General features: G+C 41.5%; 2 protein-coding genes across 6 annotated transcripts in view; both read left to right on the forward strand.

Annotated features, from left to right (window-relative positions):
* Positions 1-2755, forward strand: part of SIRT2 (sirtuin 2) — a 49824-nt gene extending 47069 nt beyond the window's left edge. Inside the window, exon 16 of one of the 2 annotated variants that reach the window (XM_077294857.1) lies at positions 61-2755. In XM_077294857.1, coding sequence (XP_077150972.1) covers positions 61-183 — 123 coding nt within the window. In that variant the 3' untranslated portion in view covers positions 184-2755. The remainder of the gene's footprint in view (positions 1-60) is intronic. The other variant, XM_077294858.1, reaches the window with a different exon arrangement.
* Positions 2756-4126: 1371 nt separating this feature from the next.
* LOC143815549 (ras and Rab interactor 3-like) overlaps positions 4127-24067 on the forward strand; it is a 70716-nt gene continuing 50775 nt past the window's right edge. Inside the window, exon 1 of one of the 4 annotated variants that reach the window (XM_077294862.1) lies at positions 4127-4235. The gene's annotated coding sequence lies outside the window, so the exon portion shown is untranslated. Of the gene's footprint in view, positions 4236-8470; positions 8681-10380; positions 10562-24067 lie in introns of those variants that run through there. The other 3 variants (XM_077294861.1, XM_077294859.1, XM_077294860.1) reach the window with 3 other exon arrangements.

The raw sequence follows: 24067 nt of genomic DNA on the forward strand, positions 1-24067 counted from the left end.
TTGTGACAGCACATCCTTTCTTCAGGCATCGATTGCTTGATTGAGTTTCTTGTGTTTTAGGCCGAGTTGGAAGAAATGGTAAAAAAAGAACACACAGCGATTGATGCAGCTGCACAGAAGAGCGCCCCTAAAAAGACGGAGGAGTCCCCTGAAAAAAAGGAGGATGAAAAATCAGCCGAGTAATTGCATTAAAGTGAACTCTCTAATCTTCATGAATGCACCTTTTACGCGGCGGCTGCCACAGTTCTGGCTCTTTATTCTGGGCACTGCCTGGGAAGTTTCACTTGCACTTTGTACTGAATTATAGGGGAATAGTGCACCTTAATTAGATTTTATAAATACCATCTAATACCTTCTGTCTCCTAATAGTGACATTCAGCACATAGCGGTCACTGCTGTATCATATGTAACCAAACATTGGTAATTCCAAATTCCGGGATCACTTGGCAGCCCATAGGTTTGACGTTACCACAGAATCATAGGACCATATGATGCTGTGAGGCCTCGTACTCATCATATTCATGGACATCCTTTACCAATAAACATTTTATAGTAAATGCAGTCATAGATATACCACCAGTGTTTAGAGCTGTGGTGCTTAGAAAAGTACGGTGACCCTTTTATCATTTATCGCCAAAACCGTGCCACTTGGGATAATGCAGTACAGCATCACAAAATGGACTGGGCTTGGGTAATGATTACTATCCCAGCATCTGGTCAAAAAAGGGCTTTATGTCTGTCGGACATAATATCTAGTCATGATGCTATTAATGCATATTAAGGGAAGCCCTATTTAAGAGGCCGTCTTCCTATAACACAAAATTCTCCATATTGCAGCACAAGTCAAATCTGTGGCAATTATATTGTAAAGTTATTGGCACTTTTCTACTCGGTTACAGCTGCTATTTCCAAAACCTGAGAGCAGAATGTGCCGCCATGCTGTTTGAAATATAGAATTAGCCTTTGAGCTCATTCTTAAATTCCCATACACCTTAGATGACTAATGGCCGAGCAATCTGTCTGCCGATCATTTGGCCTGCAGCTATCTCCGCCGCCTCTCCCATAAATTGGAGGGCTCACTTGGCCAACCACTCCAACCATTGTTTATGAGAGAGCCGCTGCCAAGCATCTGTGGCGGCACATATCGGGTTGCACAAAAGGATCAGGAGTCTTGTCTGAAGTTAGACATGCTGAGTCCTTATAGAGGTGTTCTCAAATTTGGAAGTTATCCTCTCTATCCTTTGGAAAGGGGACAAATTCCTAATCGCTAGGGGTCCAGCCATAGTGACAGATCTCAACAACTAGGGACCCTAAGAGCTTTGTGTGAATTTAATTGTGGTCGATTATGTGCTCTTCTGTTCCATTCACTCTTAATGTTACTGCCAGAGCTGTCTAATCGCTGCCCACTCAGCTCAACTCCCATAATAATGAATGAAGCGGCAATCGACCACAGCTCCATTCTTAGCCCTGTCCTTGAGATCGGTGAGGGTCACAGTGGTCGGACACCTGGCGATCAGAAAGTTATCCCCTATCAAATAACTTTCATACTTGAGAATGCACCTTTAAAGCCCCCAACAATTATCTGTCCAAAGGATACTACTGTTTCTTATGATGATGATGAGTTAGGCTGCTGATGTAACATTTGATTTACAAATGTTACTTTTCAGGTGGAAATCCCCTTTAAAGGAGGACTTTATTGTCAAAAGGGAAATTGCATTGTTAGATTATTAGTGAAGCCCTAATTGGGGACATCCTGGTTTATAGTTTTGTACCCACTGCACATTATGGAAATATATTCCATACTAGTCAGTCTGGGAAAATAAGGACTGGCCTTGTATCGCAGTCCCGGCATTTATGATGCAGCGCCGTATGTCATTTCCACATCTTCTAAGCATATATTATCGCTGTTATTTCTTACTGATGAACTCCTCTTAAATAACATCAGCCTCAGTTTACTTCAATACTAAGATAACTGTGACCAGCAGGAACTCAAGTGTGGACATTGATCAAGTCCCTAATGTCTTGGCCATTTGTAAAAAGATTAAGGAACCATCTTTTCTGCTGTTACCGTGTTAATATCCTAAGATGGTATTACTGTTTCCGGAGACCTTTACCAATTTATACATTGAATAATAAGGATGATAAAGAAATGACAGTCAACCGTGTCAGAACTGATTGAACATTCTGAGATATACCCTATTGATAGGGTAACACCCAATTGTCAGTATAACTATATCTTTCCGGGAGGAATATCTGAGGAACGGCTCCTTTTAGAGCTTTAAGACCGGATTCTCCAGAATTAATTTTTTTCATGAAGAATGCAACATTTATGCTAATATATTTTATAATAGATGATATATTTGAAGTGCAGTGGGTTGTGTGGTTTTAAGAACAAGGTTCTTCTGGTGTGCCATTTTTCCAATGTTTTATTCTGCAACCCAACAGCTCAGATCTCTGATGGCCTAGGTTTGTCGTTGTGTCGTAGTTACAAACAGGCTACAATTTACTACATTTCCCAACATTATTGTGGTTCATATTGTGATGTGGGGCAATTGTAGCGCATTTGACTTTCTGACTGCAGGTCCATGCGAATATGGATCCCTCACTTTATCCAAGATATATTAGGTAACTGCAATATATGGAGCCCTGAATGTAGGTTTATAGGTTCTACCAATGTAGGACTGACGTGTATTCTGCCAACAGAGCTCTATACATTGCGATATAATAATATTTGGGGATTTCTTATCTGGAAAACCCATGATTTCTAGATTTGTTTTAAATGTAGAATACATATCTAAGTCTGGTCAGTAGCATCTTGGGGGGTATTCCTTCCTTACCCTCTACCACTGATCACTGTAAGTAATAAACCACTTAGGTTCACATTGCGTTAGGGCAATCCGTTTAGCGCTAGCGCTAGCAGATTGCGCTAACGCAATGTTTATTTAGGGGCCGCGTTTAGGGGTCGCGGTAACGTCCCCGCTCTCGCAGATCCCCGATCTGCGAGAGCGGGGAACGGACCTCGGGCGCGCCGCGGACGCTGCAAGCAGCGTCCGAGGCGCGCCACAGAAGAACGGCACATCGCTAGCGCGAGCCGAAAAAGGCACGCGCTTGCGATGCGCTACAGGGAATCTTCACATTGCTGTCAATGGGTGCGCTAACGGACCCGTTGCACGGCGTTAATTGCGACATTTTCGCCGTGCAACGCTGTCCGTTAGCGTGCACACATTAACGCAATGTGAACCTAGCCTTACTGTTATTATTCTTGGTTTTCAGAACTTCCACATACGAGATCTTGATCCTAGGAGAATAGTTCAGCTATTTAATTGTCTTCATAAATTTATTATTAGGCCATTAAAATCAAAAAGCTTATGTTATAGCGCATACGGCACCAATTGTGTGAGGGGAAAGTGATCTAAATGATTGTGTCATTTCATTATTTGTTGTATTAAAATACTGTAAACTTTATATTGTCTGTCATTATTACGCTATATCTGGTAACTCTTGTCCCCCCAATAGTTGAGTGTAGACCTCTATAAGTCTGATGAAGACCTCAGCGGAAGCTGAAACTTGTATTTCTTATATTGAGATGCTCCATAAGCTAGTGTTTAATGCTAAATGTGTATTGGAGAATTAACTGTCAGATTACAAGTCCCAGCGCTTCATCAGCACCCATCCTGGAACAGGCTGCCATGAGAGGTGGTGAGTTCTCCATCAATGGAAGTCTTCAAATAGAGCCTGGACAAACATCTGTGTGAGATGGTTTAGTGAATCCTGCATTGAGCAGGGGGTCGGCACGATGACCCTGGATGTCCCATTTAACTCTAACCTTCTATGATTCCGTCCTGAGTGGCTCCTTTTTATGGCATTCCTTGGATATATCTAATGGTAACATCCAGTTGGCAACAGATTCATATTTTTCAATCAGGGTTAATAGAAGAATGACAACAATGCTGGAAGAATAGGTGCTCCAGAATACAAATATTTTTCTAAATTCTAAAAGATGTGTAAAGCGCTGACAGGTCTTCCTGTTAACCCCCTGAGCTCATATTATGTAACGGTGGAAATCTACCTTGAGGTTTACTACGCCTTTGTATTCTTTGTGTCTCTATGTGGTTATTGTACAGCCTGCACTTTACACTAAACAACATAGGAAATGAGAAGGCGGAAATGCAGCTTGTAGATGCCAGTAAAGGAGCCCACACTACCCATTCATGCCTCGCTCTTGGTCCCACAAGGTAAGCATTTTTCGTGTGTTGGTAGTCATTACAGGACTCCAGGTTCATATATTGCCATTATTATACAATTATGATTTATAGGATGCGTCGCTGAAATCGCACAGCCTGGTATTTTACCTATGTAGCTTTCCTAGCTTTGTATAGTCTACCATTTCTTTGGCTACCATCAGCACAATTATGACTACGAACCCTGAGTGGGCTGAGACAAGTCATATATATTCTGTGATTGGTCCCAAAGTTGCATTTTTGTTTTCCTTGTATTCGGACAATCGGAACAGCACAAATCGAGAGCCGCAGAGGATTCTCCTGGATATATGGTAAGTTGTCATGTTTTCAGTTTGGTGACAAGGAAAATACATCATTTAGTCAGCATCACTCGTAGCACTGCATGGCACTACCGGAGACTGCCATCTCCATGCTGCCACCATCTACATAGTGAACTTTGGAACATATCAAAAATGGAGATTAAAAAACCCAAATTCCTAAATATAAAACGCCGGTAGCTCTGATTTTGGAGCACTGCATTAAGTGTGGAAGACTTGTAATTCCTGCAGCACCATACAAATATGGTTCCATTCTCATCCCCATGGCAGAACGTTAATCAATAAGACGCACACCCTGTTGATCAGTTCATCGTTGTCTTAAAATGATGCCATTTTGGACCTACAGTGTTTTTTATGCCCCAATCTTCACACATTTGGTAAAAACACCTATTTGAATGTAAAAAAGAGAAATTATTTTAGCTGACCCTCAATTACAAATACAGACATCTACAATGGGCAGCGCACTGATAAATTTGTGTAGTAAGGTTGATAACTGTGTGTATAGTTCTGCATGCAGCGGCTGATAAGGAAGTTCACACATACAGTATTGTTCAAAATAATAGCAGTCCAATATGACTTAAAAGATTACTCACTGCTTTTGGTATAAATTATATTACCACATGTCAACATGTCAAACAGTTTACCAGTTGGTGCGGTAGATTCTAAGAAAACCAACAGACTCCACATTCATGATCTGCAGGTTTTTCAGTCTGTGTATTACAACAATTAATTGAAAGGGGGTGTGTTAAAAATAATACCAATGTGGAGTTTAATTAGTGACATCAATCATTCTGTGAAGTAAGAGGTGTGAATCAGCTGGACCTTATTTAAGGGTGAAGCCAGGACACGTGCATGCATTTCTCATTGAAAGCCTGAGTAAAATGGGTTGTTCGAGACACTGTTCAGAAGAACAGCGTACTTTTGATTAAAACGTTGATTGGAGAAGATAAAACTTATAAAGAAGAAAATGCAGACAGTGATAGGCTGTTCAGCTAAAATGATCTCCAATGCTTTAAAATGGAAAGCCAAACCAGAGAGATGTGGATGAAAACGGAAGACTACCATTGGAGTAGATGGAAGAATAGCCAAAATGGCAAAGGCTCAGCTGATGATCCGCTCCAGGATGATCAAAGACTGTGAGGACTGTGACAGAAGACGCCTGTGTGAGGCTAAAAGTCCGCGCAAAGTCACACTGTTAAAATAAATAAATAAATGTACTGAAGCGGATGCAATTTGCCACAGAACACATCAACTGGCCTAAAGAGAAATGGAGAAAAATGTTGTGGACTGATGAAAGTAAAATTATTCTTTTTGGGTCCAAGGGCCGCAGACAATTCGTCAGACGACCCCCAAGCTCTGCATTCAAGCCACAGTACACTCTGTAGACAGTGAAGCATGGTGGTGTAAGCATCATGATATGGGCATGTTTCTCTTACTATGGTGCCGGACCTATCTACCGCATAGCAGGGATCATGGACCAGTTTGCATATATTAAAATACTTGAAGAGGTCATGTTGCCTTACGCTGAAGAGGAGATGCCCTTGAAATGGGTGTTTCAACAAGACAACGACCCTAAACACACCAGTAAAGGAGCAAAATCTTTTTTCCAGTCCAACAAAAATGCAGTTTCTGAGGCGAAGCCATCAAATGACCATAAAATGGTGGGCTGTAGTCCAAGCATACTGGGCTGGAATAACAGTTGACAGGTTCCAGAAGCGGTTCAGTTACTGACCCGTAGAAGCGCAAGCACAGCGCGAAACGGCAGTCGTTTGTCCCTGCTCACAGCTACTCCTTTTCCTCACCCTTCCGGCCATGGAATTTTAACTGAAGATTGAATAAAATTGGGATTTTGAGATCGGTGAGTGCCTTTTCTGCTTTTTTCGTATGCTATAATGACTTTGTGCATTTTTTCCAAAGAGCACCCGTGATCTTTGTTTGTGCTGAAGATAATTTGATTGTTATACGGCACCTGGGTTCCAGAGTGACCACCTCAGTTTTTCCAGGCAGTGCCGTTCAGCTTTTTTTCTGTTTCTTTTTCATAAAAACTAGTATAAAAATGTTGTGATTAAAGGGAACCTGTCACCACTTTTCTGTCCTACCAGCTAAAAACATAATTTTATTCAGTGTCAGCTATGCATTCCCTAAATACTTATGTAACCCCCTGACTCCCCATTTATCACCCATAGAAACCTTTTATATTTCTCCTGCGATGTATGCTAATAGGGCTCGTCCTGTCCGATGGGTGTGGCGTCAGTTCACTCACTCCACCCCTCTCCTCGGCTGCTGCACGCAGTCCTTGACGTGGATGACACAGATCACTGTGAGATATCGCGCCTGTGCAGTCAAATGGTATCTTGCACATGTGCACGTCAGCTTTTCGGCTTTGCCCGCAGTTGGGCAAAGCATACTGCGCACGCGCGATCTCACAGCGGACCCTGTCTCAATGGCAGGCACAGGGCAATGAGACAGCTTACACTTGTAATGTAACATCTGCCACCCAAATACAGCCTCCATATTCACATTAGTGTTAAGTGCCACAGGCCGATTTTGGCTGGAAAAGCGTTTGTCCCCCGACAGATTGTGTCGGAGGAGAGAAGACTAGACATGTTGAGTTCCAGCTCCCTTTTCTTTAGTCTTACCAACGATAAACCACCTCCAGTGTGTCTGACAATGGCTTAGTCCACTTGCCTTATGAAAAACATATGCACCCTTTGCCACCCTGTGCGTGCATGTGCAGAGCCGGAGTGCCCATCTGTCAATTCTGGCAAATGCCAGAAGGGCCTGTCTGGTCGTGGGCCATCTTGTCTGCTACGTTGTTAGCGGAATCGGTGTTCTCAAGACACCCATATTGTTAAGAGTTGTGAAGAAGCACAAAGTCGCTGACTCCGTCACTAACCCCAGCAGGCCACGGGTATCATCACAAATATTGATAAATCTTGTTTTCCTCCATCCAGGGTAATATTAGTAATATATTCCATCTGGTGCTTGGGGGACAGGTTACAGCAATGGCCTGTGTGATTTCAACAGCCCCAGTCCGTACCTGTGCATGTGTATGATGGGTGTTTGGGAAAGACAGCTGTTTGGCTGGCTCCAACATAATGCAGCCCTGGCTGTACATAGCATAATAATGTCAGTCACCCCTTACAATTCTGAATGGACAAAGTTGTGTATAAGCTATATAGATGAATGTGCCTGCAGACCATATAGAGAGCAGAAGATCATATACACAGCATTAATGAGTACCCGGTATTTTAACTTTTACTTCGTAAACCGATAGTACATATGAACATAAGCAATTTTGTACTATATCTCATCAGATAAATCTGGACTGATTTTTAATTTCATTGGTAAAATGAATAAAGTGAATATAGATTTTTTTTTTTCCATTGGTAAGATTGGAAATGACAGTTACAACTCATAAGATTCCATGGGGAAAGGGAGAAAGGACGGAGGAGCTAGAGGCAGACACAGACATTCTGCTGCAAGTTCTCTCTAGAATGACACTTTAAAATAAAACTGTGGTTTCAGGAGAACTTGCAGCAGAATGTCTGTGTCTGCCTCCAGCTTCTGCCTCCCTCTCCCGAGAACTTTACTAAAAGCAACTGCCATCTCCTATCTCAGTATTGGGAAAGTCTGTGTTCACATAATACATATATTACCCATTAGTTGAGTGAAAGATCAATACAGTAGTAAAAAGAAGCAGGATTCTCAGATAAGATTTATTAGAAAGTTGCTTATTTTTCATATATTCTGCTGATTTCTGAAATTAAACTGGATGCAATGGTTATGTTTTAAGCACTGTAAAAACATAGGTAACATATTGTACACAGCTGTTGGTAGTAACCAATTACCTGGTTAATGTTTGGAGAGAATGCCGGCAAATAAGTAACGTACTGTTTCCAGTTATGCTTTGGACAAACATGATATCAACAAACAGAAGTGAAGAGTTGGGCCGCATAGAGAAGTGCAATGTATTGTAGAAGGAAATACAGGGAGGAGGGAGAGTGGACTTCACGAACGGACCCCTTCCTGTTAAAGAGTTTTAGGAAGTCGAGCATTGTTCTTTCTTCATGCAGCATCCACTTTGGGTTTTGCCCAGACACATCGACGTGAGAGTCCTAGGTGAGTGAAGAAGCATTTTATATATGCATATCGATATAGCTAATACATTTTCTGTGATCTAAAATGTTCTATTTGCTACTGAATAACTATTTTGGAAAAACGTGTACGGCCAGCAGTGTAATATTCTATTAATCAATTTTATACCAAAAAGTCCTAAAAGGTTGTTAATAACTGACTTAAAAATGCTTTTTTATGGCATTAAAATACCAATTTTAATTTTATTTTTCAATTTTAATGTTTCCTTTTTGGGGCAACTACTGATTCTTGTTGCTTACAGCATCATGTGAGCAAAATCAGTCTCCTTCCCCTCCTGGCATCTCAGAGTATAACCTCTTTACTTTTCCCGCAGATACTCTAAGTGTTATAGACTACAGAACAGTGAATATGTATGATATCAATTGTATGTACTCCCTTAGAAACCAAGCAGAGAAGCAGAATAAAAAGGCAAATTTCTATTAGCTTCTGATAATTCTATTTATCTGGTATATCTAAGCCTGTCATGCATAGTGGTAATCCGGTGTATCTAAGCCTATGATGTGTGACACTGTGCTGACGAACCTGGATATGTTCTCTCTTTTGTGGGCAACACTGGTCAACAGGGTTGATGTATTTAATTGCATCATGATACTGTGGCAGTGAACTGGTGTATCTAAGCCACTTATGTGCAGCCCTGTAGTACGAGCTGCCTATGTGTGATGATGCATACATTTCACACTGCTTGCACAGCTTTCTTTCAATCACTGTATCCTAAGGCAAGAACAAAGTGTATACAGAATTATTCTCCAACTAGTGCAAATTTTTCCTTCTAGCATGTCTGGACAGCTGTACTGTGTATTGTCCAAACGTAGTTATAGAGCTGGGGCTTCACAATTTCTGGAGTGCCAAAACTTAGAGAGAAATATATCTTCATTATGCTAGAAGTCAGTATATATTTCACATACATAGTACAGTTACTCGGAACCAGAGTTGCCAGCTTGACTTTTTTTTATTTTTTCTGAACAGGACAAAATCACGGACAGGCAATATTTTTTACGGACGCATTGGAAAACCATAATTATGATTATAAGTAATGTCTACAGCCCATAATTCTGATATGAAGATATCAGCTGTATTCACTGTGAACTGTAAAATAATGATTACAGTCAAAATAGTCTGCATATTTTTTCAGCTTAAAAAAAAAATCACAGAGGCCTTAAAGTGATATTCCCATCTCCAAGATCCTATCCCAATATGTAGTAGGTATAATAATAATATTAGTAAATGTCTCCAATTAGAAATATAGTATAGTTTTTCTGATTCGCTAGGTCTCTTTCCTCATGTGCAGGCATTGCAGGACCTTGGGTATCCATGGTTACGACCATTAGCAACTAACTAACTGTCACTATATCAGTGGTCGTAACCATGGATACCTAAGATACTGCAATGCCTGCTGCACGTGAGGAAAGAGACATAGCCTAAAGAACACTCAGCACTTAGTACATGTAGTAAATGTTCAGCTTGTGAAATCAATACCAGTGACCTGACATGGGGCACGCTGCACCTTGTGCCTCAGTTCACCACCTCTTTTTAAACAGTTAACGTTGAGCTTGTACAGATTAAGGAATGAGGCATTGGATTCTCCTCCTCCTAGTGATCTGTCAGCATTAGTTATGTAGCTTCAGGCAGGATTTATTAACACGTTCTCCCCTGCTCCATCTGCACACATGTCTGCAGATAGGAGGGACTGCTGGGGCCAGAATACATTGCAGCACGTAATCTTTGGCATGTTACCCAGTGACACTTCAGTAACTGCATGTGGGGACAACTCGGGGCAGAGCACAAACCTGGAGCAAGACCAAGCCACCACTCATTAGGACAAATGCGGAGCCAGTCCGGGAGTAGGTAACTGCCAGCACTTATAGTCTCGTTAGCTATGGTTAGATTTCATGGCTAAATTGTATTTTATTTATGGCATTCTTTATGTACACGGTTACTTTGTGCCTTTTTTAGATGTTTCTATCATATGGTTTTACATTGAGTATTTGGGTGCACTGAACTATTTGTTCACTCAAAGATGGTCCGAGTGCCTGTGCTTTGTTTGTGCTGACAAGACCCCCTGTAAGGTCCCTGGTAGAAGTGAACGTCTACTCTCAAATATCTTATACAGTAGCTGCAGGATCAGTTTTGGGCTCCTCGGCCTCAGAAAAATGCTTGCCAATTTTTGAATAATCATCTCCACACAAGTAACACCAGTATAAGTTTAATATAATATAACAATATTAATGTCACGGAATACATAGCGCAAAATTATATGTAGCATCAAAATAATATTCCTTTAAAAATTCGGACATATACCGTATTAACTCGAGTATAAGCCAAGACCCCTAATTTTGCAACCAAAAACTGGGAAAACTTATTGACTCGAGTATAAGCCTAGGGTGGAAAATGCAGCAGCTACCGGTAAAAAATAAAAATAGATACCAATAAAAGTAAAATTAATTAAGACATCAGTAGGTTAAGTGTTTTTGAATATCCATATTGAATCAGGAGCCCCATATAATGCTCCATACAGTTCATGATGGGCAACACAAGATGCTCCATACAAAATATGCCCCATATAATGCTCCATAAAATTTATGATGGGCCCCATAAGATGCTCTATATTAAAATATGCCCCATATAATGCTGCACAAATGCTGATTATGGCCCCATAAGATGCTCCATATAAAAATGTGCCACATATAATGCTGCTGCAATAAAAAAAAAAAGACATACCTGTCGTTGCTGCCCGCTGCTCCTCAGCGTCCCGTCTCTCCACAGTGACTGTTCAGACAGGGCGGCGCGCACACTAATACGTCATCGCGCCCTCTGACCTGAACAGTCACTGCAGAGGACGCGGAAGACGGAGCGGTGGTGGAACCCGGAAAGATGAATATTAAATACTCACCTGCTCCCGGCGCGGTCCCTGGCAGCTTCTCCAAGACAGATGCTCTCCGGCGCCAGCAGCTTCTTCCTCTTTTCAGCCGTCACCGTTACCGCTCATTACAGGAATTAATATGCGGCTCCACCCCTATGGGAGTGGAGTCCATATTTATTACTTTAATGAGTGGTACCACGTGACCGCTGAACAGAGGAAAAGTTGCGGGTGCCGGAGAGCATGGGACATACAGGGACCGCGCCAGGAGCAGGTGAGTATGTGACCGTCGTCGCTTCCCCTCACCTGCCGACAAATATCAGCAGGAAGAGTATAACCCAGTAAGTAAAACATAACCTTTACTAGAAAATCATTAAAAATAAGAACAATAATAGAACAAACAAATAAGTGCTCACGCCGAAAACTGTGCTCAAGATAAAAAACTGGCTTGATCTCACCAATTACGGACAGGGGATCTCCAGAATGATAAGTCGGATGATCCCAGGGAGGGTCCACACAATAGAGTAATGAAGGGGACAGGAACCTGCTACCCTGTCGTGCCCCAGTATCAGACTCCTGTCCTCACAAGGACAGGCCCAAGTATGCTCTACTTTGGACACCCCCCACCATATGTATATGACGCCTCCCTACGCGTTTCTTCACCGATAACGGAGATTCATCAGGGGAGATATTTAGGCCATTCAAGCCTGGACAACAGGTTCAAAGTCCATAAATAAAGTCCACTCAAGCATCCAGGAATACGCAGTGGCTGTATAGCATCCTGGAGATAAATGGTGTGGCACTCCACCCTGGTTGGTGAGTCAGTTAGCTGACTCACCAACCAGGGTGGAGTGCCACACCATTTATCTCCAGGATGCTATACAGCCACTGCGTATTCCTGGATGCTTGAGTGGACTTTATTTATGGACTTTGAACCTGTTGTCCAGGCTTGAATGGCCTAAATATCTCCCCTAATGAATCTCCGTTATCGGTGAAGAAACGCGTAGGGAGGCGTCATATACATATGGTGGGGGGTGTCCAAAGTAGAGCATACTTGGGCCTGTCCTTGTGAGGACAGGAGTCTGATACTGGGGCACGACAGGGTAGCAGGTTCCTGTCCCCTTCATTACTCTATTGTGTGGACCCTCCCTGGGATCATCCGACTTATCATTCTGGAGATCCCCTGTCCGTAATTGGTGAGATCAAGCCAGTTTTTTATCTTGAGCACAGTTTTCGGCGTGAGCACTTATTTGTTTGTTCTATTATTGTTCTTATTTTTAATGATTTTCTAGTAAAGGTTATGTTTTACTTACTGGGTTATACTCTTCCTGCTGATATTTGTTAACATATCCCCAAGAGTTGGCATACGACTTGGTTTTCCAAGTCATAGCTTATTCCCTCACCTGCCGACCATGACTCGAGTATAAGCCGAGAGGGGCACTTTCAGCCCATTTTTTGGGGTTGAAAATCTCGGCTTATACTCGAGTATATACGGTAATTCTTACCTAAAAAATGAAATTCAGTTCCCAAACAGGCGGGTTGTGCAGATATAATATATAGTTACACGATATATCTGTCATATATGTTACACCCAGAAAACAAGGGGATAGCACTATTCATGGAAAGGAGGCAATTCATGCTGGAATGCTCTCTATGGAAATTAATCTGAAATTTGCAAACCTCAAACTTAGGCCTCATGCACACATTTAGTATTTGGTGAGGTTTTTTGTTATCCCAGTATTTATAAGCCAAAACCAGGAGTGAAACGGTCAGAGAAAAAATATAATAGAAAAATTTGCACCCCTTCTGCATTTATCACCCACTCCTGGTTTTGGCTTACAAATACTGGGATAAAAAAACTCACCAAATACTGAATGTGTGCATGAGGCCTAAGCGTCACGTTCTCATACCATAATCCTACCATGCGGCATTATTTATCGGCAGTATATTATAGGGACTAGTCTGCTCAGTATTCACAAAAGGTATAAAATATTCTGCTATCTAGCAAAAAAAGCAATGGACTTTCATTGTCGCCAGTGTCCCATCCCCTGATGATGCCGCAAATACAGTGAAACATGTTGGGTCGACAAGACATAAATATTTGTTCTGTTCTACCAGATAGGAGTTGACACCTCAGGGTGTCATCCACCAAAATATAAAATCAAGCATTGACAATAATAAGGAAGCTGAGGCAGATTAAGGACTAATTTTTATACCCTGACTTTTTTTTTATTTAATTAAAAATAAAAGTTACATTTTAGGACTTGCTAGTGAGGGTTTTATTCGGGATGTCCTCTTTTCGTAAATATTGATGTATCCTTCCAAAGCCTCTATTTTGTCCTGACATTTGCATTTTTAAATTTCCTAAATACCTCCTTTCCTAAATACATCGGACCACTTTTAAAAAAAGATAATTGGAATTCATCTCCAAAACGGATCTATTGCATAAGTGACGCAACGGAAGCAGAGGCGTCCTATTGATTTTTATGGGTTCCGTTTTGTGTTTTAGAACAAAAGAAAAAGCGCATCATGAAGAACTATTTCTCCCATTCTAAAAACTGACCCAAGACAGAACCTAGACGGACCCTATAATAAGTCAATGGGGTCCCTCTGCTTCCATTTACATCAGTAACACATCCTTGTTTTTTGTACATATATTGAGTTTTAATGTTCCTTTAAAAGGGACAGACAAACGAAATGTGCAAACAGAAAGGTGAACTTCGCCTACGATTGACTAAGCCTCAGATGTATCATAGGAAAATTAATATAATGATAGAAGGGGTCGCTTTTACCCCACTGATACTTGGAATGAGGGGTTCACGTATGCATCAGAATGGCACATTAGAAGTAGCAAGTCTACAAGTCGGAAAAGCTGAGACCTTCCTGGTTTTGGCATAAAAAGTTGATGCCTACAGACTTGACATAAAATATAATCAGTGCCTGTGTACATTTCTAAAATTGTTGTTTTTTTTCATGGGGATCCAGTCTGATCACTAAGGGTCAGAAAGAATTTCTTTTTCCCTTTTAGCACACGCCTTATGGTTTATTTTTTTCTGTTTCTTTTTTGATCTTTGTTTCATGTACCTTGACCAATAGAGGGAAACATGGTTCAAAGCAGGGATTCACAACACTTTTTTGTTCCAAGGATCACATTGTCAAACAAAACCAATCCGGGGAGCAGCACTAAAAATTAAAGGGGTATTACCTTCCATGACCTTTGTGGCATATGGAAAGTATATCCTTTATTTTATGTCTGATAGGCACAAGTTCCACTTGCAGGACTCTTACCTCCACAAATCAGCACTTTAATGGTAAGTTGAAACAGTACAAGGATTTACAAAATTGATTCTGCTCCTAAATCCACATCAAAACCCACGTCAAATACTCTTTGAACAAGTTTGCAACTGATTTTAATGGGAAAAGCTTCCTCAGTGCACAGTCTACTGCTTTTTTCATGTTATTTCCCAATAAAACTAATAGGAAACTTATTCAAAGACTATTTGAAGAATTTTTAATGTGCATTTTTCAGTAAAATACTCTTCTAAATCCTTGTAAAAAAAAGTGTGTGAATAGGCCTTAAAGAGGAAAGGGGCATGCACATAGCTCTCTACTATTGATTATGGGTCGTTTGCAAACTGCCTAATGTCTCAGATCCCCCATAAACTTCAGTGGAGCGAGCCCCAGACACTGAAAGCCCCCTGTCTAGCTCACATACTACTTTCTGGAGTGTCAAATGGTCTAAATTACCCCTGATGTATGGGGCATCCAGACTTGTCTACACAGGCACCATTAATACTTGCCCGTCCCTGCTGCTCTGTTGCTTGGCAGTATTCTTCTGTGGGTGGGTACACACATATAGTTAGCCAGTCAGACAAGCATTTATCTGTCCAATATGCTTGGGGGCCACATAGAATGGCATCGTGGGCTGCATGTAGCCCCAGGCTACAGGTTGTGCACCCCTGCTTTAAGGAGTTGTCCCTCTACTTTTCTCTCTAGCTAAACTTAGTAGACATAAGTCTTCAACAATAAAGAAAAGAAAAGACATAAGTCTTGTTTCAATATAAGGTCAGAATAGGATATAGATTTCATTATCTGTTGTTGGGTGCGGACCGACAGTGATTAAGACGTGTAAGACCCTTTTAGTTTAAACCATAAGACTTCCTTTATGATTAGTTCAAGCCACGTCACGTTTCTGAAGAATTTCTTTATTTTGACATATTTCTTGTGACATTGGACTTGGTTACGACAGTTTATCTAGTTTTTTTTCTCTTAAAGAAACACTAAATACAGAAGATAAGCATGAATATAAATAGGAGCGGTTACTATCCTATACTATTCTCTTCTTTCATTCTGCCTTGTCCCCCCTCTTTCACAGTTTTTTGATCGGATCATATTTTGACAAGAAGGCAGATTCATGTAGCAGAAACCCCCTCCCTGTGCTGCCTACAATAAAAGGCAGATTAGCACTACCAACCTATTGTTGAATGACAGAGGACCAAGAGTATTTCTGGTGGTTTTCAATTATTACACAATTTAAAGGGTATCTGCCAGCAGATTTTTTTCTATGTAATCTGAATCCAGCAGGAGATAGGGGCTGAAACACTAAATTCAGCTCTTTGTCATTTATTAGGCTGTGTGCTGTTTACTTACAATGAAGGTTTTATCACTAGGATATTATCACAGCCAGGTCTGATGCTCACACAACTGCTAGTCCTATTCCGCCCCCTCATGTGATAAGCAGCTCACTGTCAAGAGACTATGTAGGTAGAAAGCTGTTGGGTGGGTGGGGGCAACTTTCTGAGCTCTGCTTCATGCTGCATCTAAAGAACTCTGATTGTGTCACAACTGCTGCACCCAGTATGTGATATATCTTTGGAATCAGGGTATCTTTTACTACATTATGCTGCCCTCAGACAAGGTAGTACAAAGCCTGTGACCCTTTAACCCCTTCACGACATGTGCCGTACATGTTCTGTGCATGTTGTATCTCTCCCTTTGATGTGGGCTCCAGCGCTGAACCCACATCTTTACCGGCACATGTCAGTTGTTTTGAACAGCTGACATGTAACTCTAACAGCCACGGGTGGAATCGCGATCCACCCGAGGCTGTTAAACTGTTAAATCCCGCTGTCAATTTCTGACAGCAGCATTTATTGTGATTGCATCGGAAGCGCGTCACTAATCCCAGCCATCGGCTCCCATATCACATGACCGCGGGTCACCCAGCAGTCGGCGCTCATAGCAAGTAAGCATTTCTGCTACATACGGGCAATCTGATCATCGCCTGTATGTAGCAGAGGCGATCAGAAGATTGCAGCTTCTAGTCTCCCATGCAAACTATAGAAGCAAGTAAAAAGTTTAAAAAAAAGTTTGTAAAAAATATAAAAAATATATAAAAGTTTAAATCATCCCCCATTCGCCCCATTCAAAATAAAATAATTAAAGAAAAAAACATATATTTTGTATTGCTGCATTCAGAATCTCCCAATCTATCAAGATATAAAAAGAATGTGATCGGTAAACGGCGTAGTGAAAAAAAAAGTAAAAACGCCAGAATTATGTTTTTTTGTCACCGCAACATTGCATTAAAATGTAATAATGGGTGATCAAAACATCGTATATGCACCAAAATGGTATCATTAAAAACGTCAGCTCGGCCCGCAAAAAATAAGTCCTCGACTCCTCTCCCAACCCCAGATCACGGAAAATTGAGACACTACGGGTCTTGGAAAATGACGCTTTTTTTTTTTTTTTTTTTTTTAAACTTTGGATTTTTTTTCACCACCTAGACATGTTTGGTTTCTACCAACTCCTAATGACCTGGAGAATCATTAGGCAGGTCAGTTTTAGCATTTGCTGAACATGGTAAAAAACAAAAAGGCAAAAACAGTTGTGGAATTGCTCTTTTATTGCAATTTCACTGCACTTGGAATTTTTTTCTCGATTTCCCATACACTATATGCTAAAACCAATGGAGTTGTTCAAAAGTACAACTCGTCCCGCAAAAAAACAAGCCCTCACATGGCCATATTGACAGAAAAATAAAAAAAAGTTATGGCTCTGGGAAGCAGGGTAACAAAAAACAGAAATGCAAAAATGAAAATGGGCTGCGGTGTGAAGGGGTTAATGAGCCCCTGAAAGGAAATCTGTCAGCAGTATTTCATCCCCCAAACCATTTATATTATTATTATTATTATTATTATTATTATTATTATTATTTATTTATATAGCACCATTAATTCCATGGTGCTGTACATGAGAAAGGGGTTACATACAGGGTTATAGCTTTCATTTACAGTAAACAGGTTTACAGTGACAGACTGGTACAGAGGGGAGAGAACCCTGTCCTTGCGGACTTACATTCTATGGGATAGTGGGGAAGATACAGAAGGTAGGGGTGGGCGGCGGCGGCTCTGGCGGTGGTGAGACGGCGGCTGGGTTATTGTAGGCTTTCCTGAAGAGATGGGTTTTCAGGTTCCGTCTGAAGGATCCGAGGGTGGTGGATAATCGGACGTGTTGAGGCATGGAATTCCAGAGGATGGGGGATATTCGGGAGAAATCTTGGAGGCGATTGTGTGAGGAACGAATAAGTGCGGAGGAGAGTAGGAGGTCTTGAGATGAACGAAGATTACGTGAAGGAAGATATTGGGATATTAGTTCAGAGATATAGGGAGGGGATAGGTTGTGGATGGCTTTGTAGATCAGTGTTAGTAGTTTGAACTGGATTCGTTGGGGGATTGGGAGCCAGTGGAGGGATTTGCAGAGGGGAGAAGCAGGGGAGTAGCGAGGAGAGAGGTGTATTAGGCGGGCAGCAGAGTTGAGGACAGACTGGAGTGGTGCAAGAGAGTTAGCGGGGAGGCCACAGAGGAGGGTGTTGCAGTAATCGAGGCGGGAGATGATGAGAGCATGTACAAGAGTTTTGGTAGATTGTGGGCTGAGGAAGGGACGGATTCTGGCAATATTTTTGAGTTGGAGGCGACAGGAGGTGGCAAGAGCTTGGACGTGAGGTTTGAAGGACAGGGCAGAGTCAAGAGTTACCCCGAGGCAGCGGATTTCAGGAGCGGGAGAGAGCGTGATGCCGTTTACCATAATAGATAGATTGGGTAGGTGGGATACGTGAGGTGGGGGAAAGATGATGAGTTCGGTTTTGTCTACATTGAGTTTTAGGAAGGGAGAGGTGAAGAAGGAGGATATGGCTGACAGACACTTCGGGATTCTGGACAGCAGGGAGGTGACATCTGGACCAGAGAGATAGATCTGAGTGTCGTCTGCATACAGGTGGTACTGGAAGCCATGGGACTTTATGAGTTGTCCTAGGCCAAGGGTATAGATGGAAAAAAGTAGGGGTCCTAGGACAGAGCCTTGAGGGACTCCAACAGAGAGAGGGCGGGATGAGGAGGTAGTGTGGGAGTGGGAAACGCTAAATGTGCGGTTGGATAGGTATGAGGCAATCCAGGACAGGGCGAGGTCTTTGATGCCAAGAGAAGAAAGAATCTGTAGCAGTAGGCAGTGATCGACTGTGTCGAAAGCAGAGGACAGGTCAAGAAGGAGGAGGATGGAGAACTGTCTGTTAGCTTTGGCTGTGACTAGGTCATTAGTAATTTTTGTCAGGGCAGTTTCGGTGGAGTGGTGGGGGCGGAAGCCAGATTGGAGGTTGTCAAGGAGAGAGTTAGATGAGAGGTGGGAGGAAAGTTGAGCATGGACATGCTGCTCAAGGAGTTTTGAAGCAAACGGGAGCAGCGATATGGGGCAATAGCTGGGCATAGCAGTTGGGTCAAGGTTAGTTTTTTTGAGGATAGGTGTGATGGTGGCATGTTTGAAGGCAGAGGGGAAGGTACCAGAGGAGAGCGATAGGTTGAAGAGATGGGTTAGGGCTGGAATAAGCGTGTTAGTGAGGTTGGGGAGCAGGTGGGAAGGCATGGGGTCAAGTGCACAGGTGGTGAGGTGTGATTTGGAAAAGAGGCGAGTAAGCTCTCCTTCAGTGATGTTGGAGAGGAAGGTTATTAGGGAAGGGCAGAGGTCTGGTGTATGGAGTGGTTGGGGTGGTGGACAAGTAAAGGTTTATATGCATATGTAGCTCTAGCAATACCTTCACATGTCCAGTCTGTTCCTTGGTTACTAAGTAATGACTGTTTAAAATTATATGCAAATGAGGCTATAGATCTGAAGCCAATGGGCGGGGAAAAGAAAGAGCTGGAGTAACAGAGGCTTCAGATCTACAGCCTCATTTGCATATCAATTCAAATACTGATTTCTGAGAAATGCGGGAAGGGACTGTACATGTAAAGGTAAGAGCTACATGCATACAAATAGTTTTGGGGGAGATATCCTGCTGACAGATTCCCTTTAAACAGGTGTTGCAGAGCTTTATTGTCTGATACAAAAAGGCATACAAAAACAGTGCTTCAGGGAATAAAAAATAATTTCTTATTATTAGTGATGAGCGAATATACTCGTCACTCAAGATTTCCCGAGCACGCTCGGGTGTCCTCCGAGTATTTTTTAGCGCTCGGAGTTTGTTTTTATTGCCGCAGCTGAATGATTTACATCTGTTAGCCAGCATAAGTACATGTGGGGGTTGCCTGGCTGCTAGGGAACCCCCACATGTACTTATACTGGCTAACAGATGTAAATCATTCAGCTGCGGCAAGAAAAACTAAATCTCCGAGCACTAAATACTCAGAGGTCCCCCGAGCGTGCTCGAGAAATCTCGAGTAACAAGTATATTCGCTCATCACTAGTTATTATCAAACAGTTTCAGCCAAAATATTCAATACACTGAAATGTGTAGCAAAATCTTCTGTTTTGCATTCGAGACACAGAACGGTATTTTCTTTTTGCACCTACATAATGGATATGGAGTTTATTATGAGATTGGATATTAAATATATAACTAACTGGATATTAAATTAACTTGGAAAGGAGAAGTAATAAATATTGTTCATAATGAAACTTTTGTGAGTCTGTTGTTAAACTGTGTGGTGTCACTGTGGCTAGATCCAAGGAGCTTTTTGAGTACTTGAGAAATATTGTTATAGCGATCTATGCAAAGGGATTTAAAAAATGTCACCATACAATGACATTATTATTATGCTTTGCTTATATAGCACCATCATATTCCACATTATCATCACTGTCCCCATTGGGGTTCACAATCTAAATTCCATATTGGTATGACTTATAAGTGTGGGAATACCCGGACGAAACCCACACAAACACAGGGAGAACATACAAACTATGGCACTTTGCAGATGCTGTCCTTGGTGGGATTTGAAACCAGGACCCCAGCGCTGCAAGGCTGCAGTGCTAACCACTGAGCCACCAAAATGCCCATTAACTGCGTAGATTATTAGGGTACCCCTGCAGTACGGTAGGGATAGTATGTTAGTTAGGAATATTGTTGGCACCATGATCTCGCCCATTGTATACTCTTGATTTGGACCTTACTTTGACAAGTGTGATGCACGATTGATTGCATTAACCTTTCAAGTACAAATAGATCAGCCATCTCTACCAATCTCCAGTCTCTCTCATAACCAGATATTTAGGACTATAATTCATATACAAGTTTTTTCTATTTCCTTGTAATTTAGAATATACCTGTCTAAAACTCATAATTGTTGTATCAATTAATGTATTTATTATGATGGGTGAATGCCTTATGCTCACCAACATCTTTAGGAGCAAATCGGGGAGTGTTATAATGGAGTAATAATACAGTGAGCTCCTTAAGACACAATGTCAGCTTCTCAAAATATTTATATATTTACGCTCCCCCATAAGTGGGCTTCTGTTACGGGAATACAACTGTGGACTAGCGTGCGTTCCGCGGGGTGACATCAGCGGCTGTGAGGGACGCTCCGGAAGTGACGTGTGGTTCACCACTACTATAGTAAGTGTTACTTCCAACCACCGCATATGACACACCGGGGCACCTGGAATTGATGGAGTTTTCACCCAGTGCGGGCGTATGTCATTACACCTGGGTAAGGAGAAGATAGAGGCAGGAGGCTCTGTATGACCGCGGTAAGCAATGGAGACCTTGTTTATTTGGCCCCAGAAGAATTATGAAATAAAAACCTCCCCTGATGAATCTATTTAAAGGAGGAAATGTTTCGAGATAATCGGTGTGGTCTCCTATCTATAGAACAAGGATGGTAGATGGATGGTGATGTCATGTCCTCCCCCTACTATGAAGACTATCTGCCTAATAACATCTTGAGGAACTGATTGAGACCTTTCCTTTATAAATTATGATCACGGGTGTTAAATGTACTGTTTTTGGTAAGGTTTGAGGTGGTAACCCAGAGTTGATGCATTCCGCTATTTTTTACCATACAAACCAGTTCAAGGTACATGTGAAAGGCTATGCTAGAGAGGGAGCCCGCAATACATGCGGTGTAGTGACATAATTGTTCTTGAATCTGAATCGTGAGTTTATTCAGATTATCTGTGTGTCTTTAGTGTTGTAATCTCTTGTAAATGTTTTAACATTATAAATCTATAATTAGATGTTAAGTATTTGGTCTTATTTTTTGCTATAGCTTGATGAATTTTGCAATAGAGTTTCATTAAAAGTGATTGTTTGTTTCACTGACAGACTTGACTGTTAACGCCTTTTGCTATGCACCCGTCATACATATTTTAAAATTTTGTGAAACCCAATGGCAACAATTATTTTTAGCCAAAAATATGTTTAAGAAAATAAATAATGGCTCCAAAGCTTTCTATATCCCATGAAGGGGTATTTTTCCCATCTCATGAAGTCATAGCATACCGTTAAGAAATGTAATAACGTTTTGATTAACCTCTGTGATTCCCACCAATCCTGAGACGGAAGGGGACACATTGCTTATTAAGTGCTATGGCACCTTTAAAAAGACTTTGTCAGCACAGAATGACTGTAAAAACTACAGTACAGTACTAAAGTACAGGTGCTCGTTGCTCCCTTGGTGTGGCCAAACATTTAGGTGCACCTTCTTGGTTTCCCTCTGTCTCCTCCCTCCTGTCTTCTTTGATTGACAGCTCTGGCTTCATAGAGCCAGGGGACGGCAGAGATCAGGCTTGGACTGGCCCTAAGGGGAACAGGAGAATCCTCTGGTAGGCCCCTGTGAAGGAGTGCCAAAGAGCAGTTCTATTGCACTTTAGGCGCTATTTGCTGATAAAGTATCATCTAATCATTCAGTTAATAAGCTTGCCAACTTTAATATTACATAGAAGCAAAAGGAAATTTGCATACTAGGGTCAGGTCTTTTTTGCTTCCAGCTGAACAGTGGGCCCCAAGAGTCCATGTTATTGGTGGGCTTTTATCCGCCCAGTCCAACAATGGCAGAGAAGGATGGAAAACAAGGAAGTGGGAAGATGTATATAAATGATTAGCCACGCTGTGAAGCACCGAGCTCTTGTTCTTGGTTTGAACAGTCATTCTGTGCTGATAGACAACTTTTTCAATGTTTTTCTTGCACAGTTGTATTCTTGTCCACCACTGTGAATTGGGCTCTGTTGCGGTTCCCCTGCAGAGCGGGTGCACTTTTAATTGTCATTTGTTTTTCCAACTAAATGATAGATATAGGGTATAATGTGAGATTGCTCAACACATAAGTCATTTAATACTTCCTTAAACTGGGAAAGGAGAAGTAATAAATATTGTTCAAAATAAATTAATATTTAGCTGTTAAGAAGTTATCTTAGTTGTACAAACACAAGCCTAAAATATGACTAATCAATCAAAACTATCTATCTCATATCTACAGTTATATGAAAAAGTTTGGGCACCCCTATTAATCTTAAGCTTAATGTTTTATAAAAATTGTTTTTTTGCAACAGCTATTTCAGTTTCATATATCTAATAACTGTTGGACACAGTAATGTTAGTAATGTTTCTGCCTTGAAATGAGGTTTATTGTACTAACAGAAAATGTGCAATCTGCATTCAAACAAAATTTGACAGGTGCATAAGTATGGGCACCCTTATCATTTTCTTGTTTTAAATACTCCTACCTACTTTTTACTGACTTACTAAAGCACTTTTTTTGGTTTTGTAACCTCATTTAGCTTTGAACTTCATAGCCAGGTGTATGCAATCATGAGAAAAGCTACTTAAAGTGGCCACTTGCAAGTTGCTCTCCTGTTTGAATCTCCTCTGAAGAGTGGCATCATGGGCTCCTCAAAACAACTGTCAAATGATCTGAAAACAAAGATTATTCAACATAGTTGTTCAGGGGAAGGATACAAAAAGCTGTCTCAGAGATTTAACCTGTCAATTTCCACTGTGAGGAACACAGTAAGGGAATGGAAGAACACAGGTACAGTTCTTGTTAAGGCCAGAAGTGGCAGACCAAGAAAAACATCAGAAAGGCAGAGAAGAAGAATGGTGAGATCAGTTAAGGACAATCCTCAGACCACCTCCAGAGAGCTGCAGCATCAACTTGCTGCCGATGGTGTCACTGTGCATCGGTCAACTATACAACGCACTTTGCACAAGGAGAAGCTGT

Source organism: Ranitomeya variabilis, chromosome 3 (assembly GCF_051348905.1).
Source record: "Ranitomeya variabilis isolate aRanVar5 chromosome 3, aRanVar5.hap1, whole genome shotgun sequence".
NCBI classification, from domain to species: Eukaryota; Metazoa; Chordata; class Amphibia; order Anura; family Dendrobatidae; genus Ranitomeya; species Ranitomeya variabilis.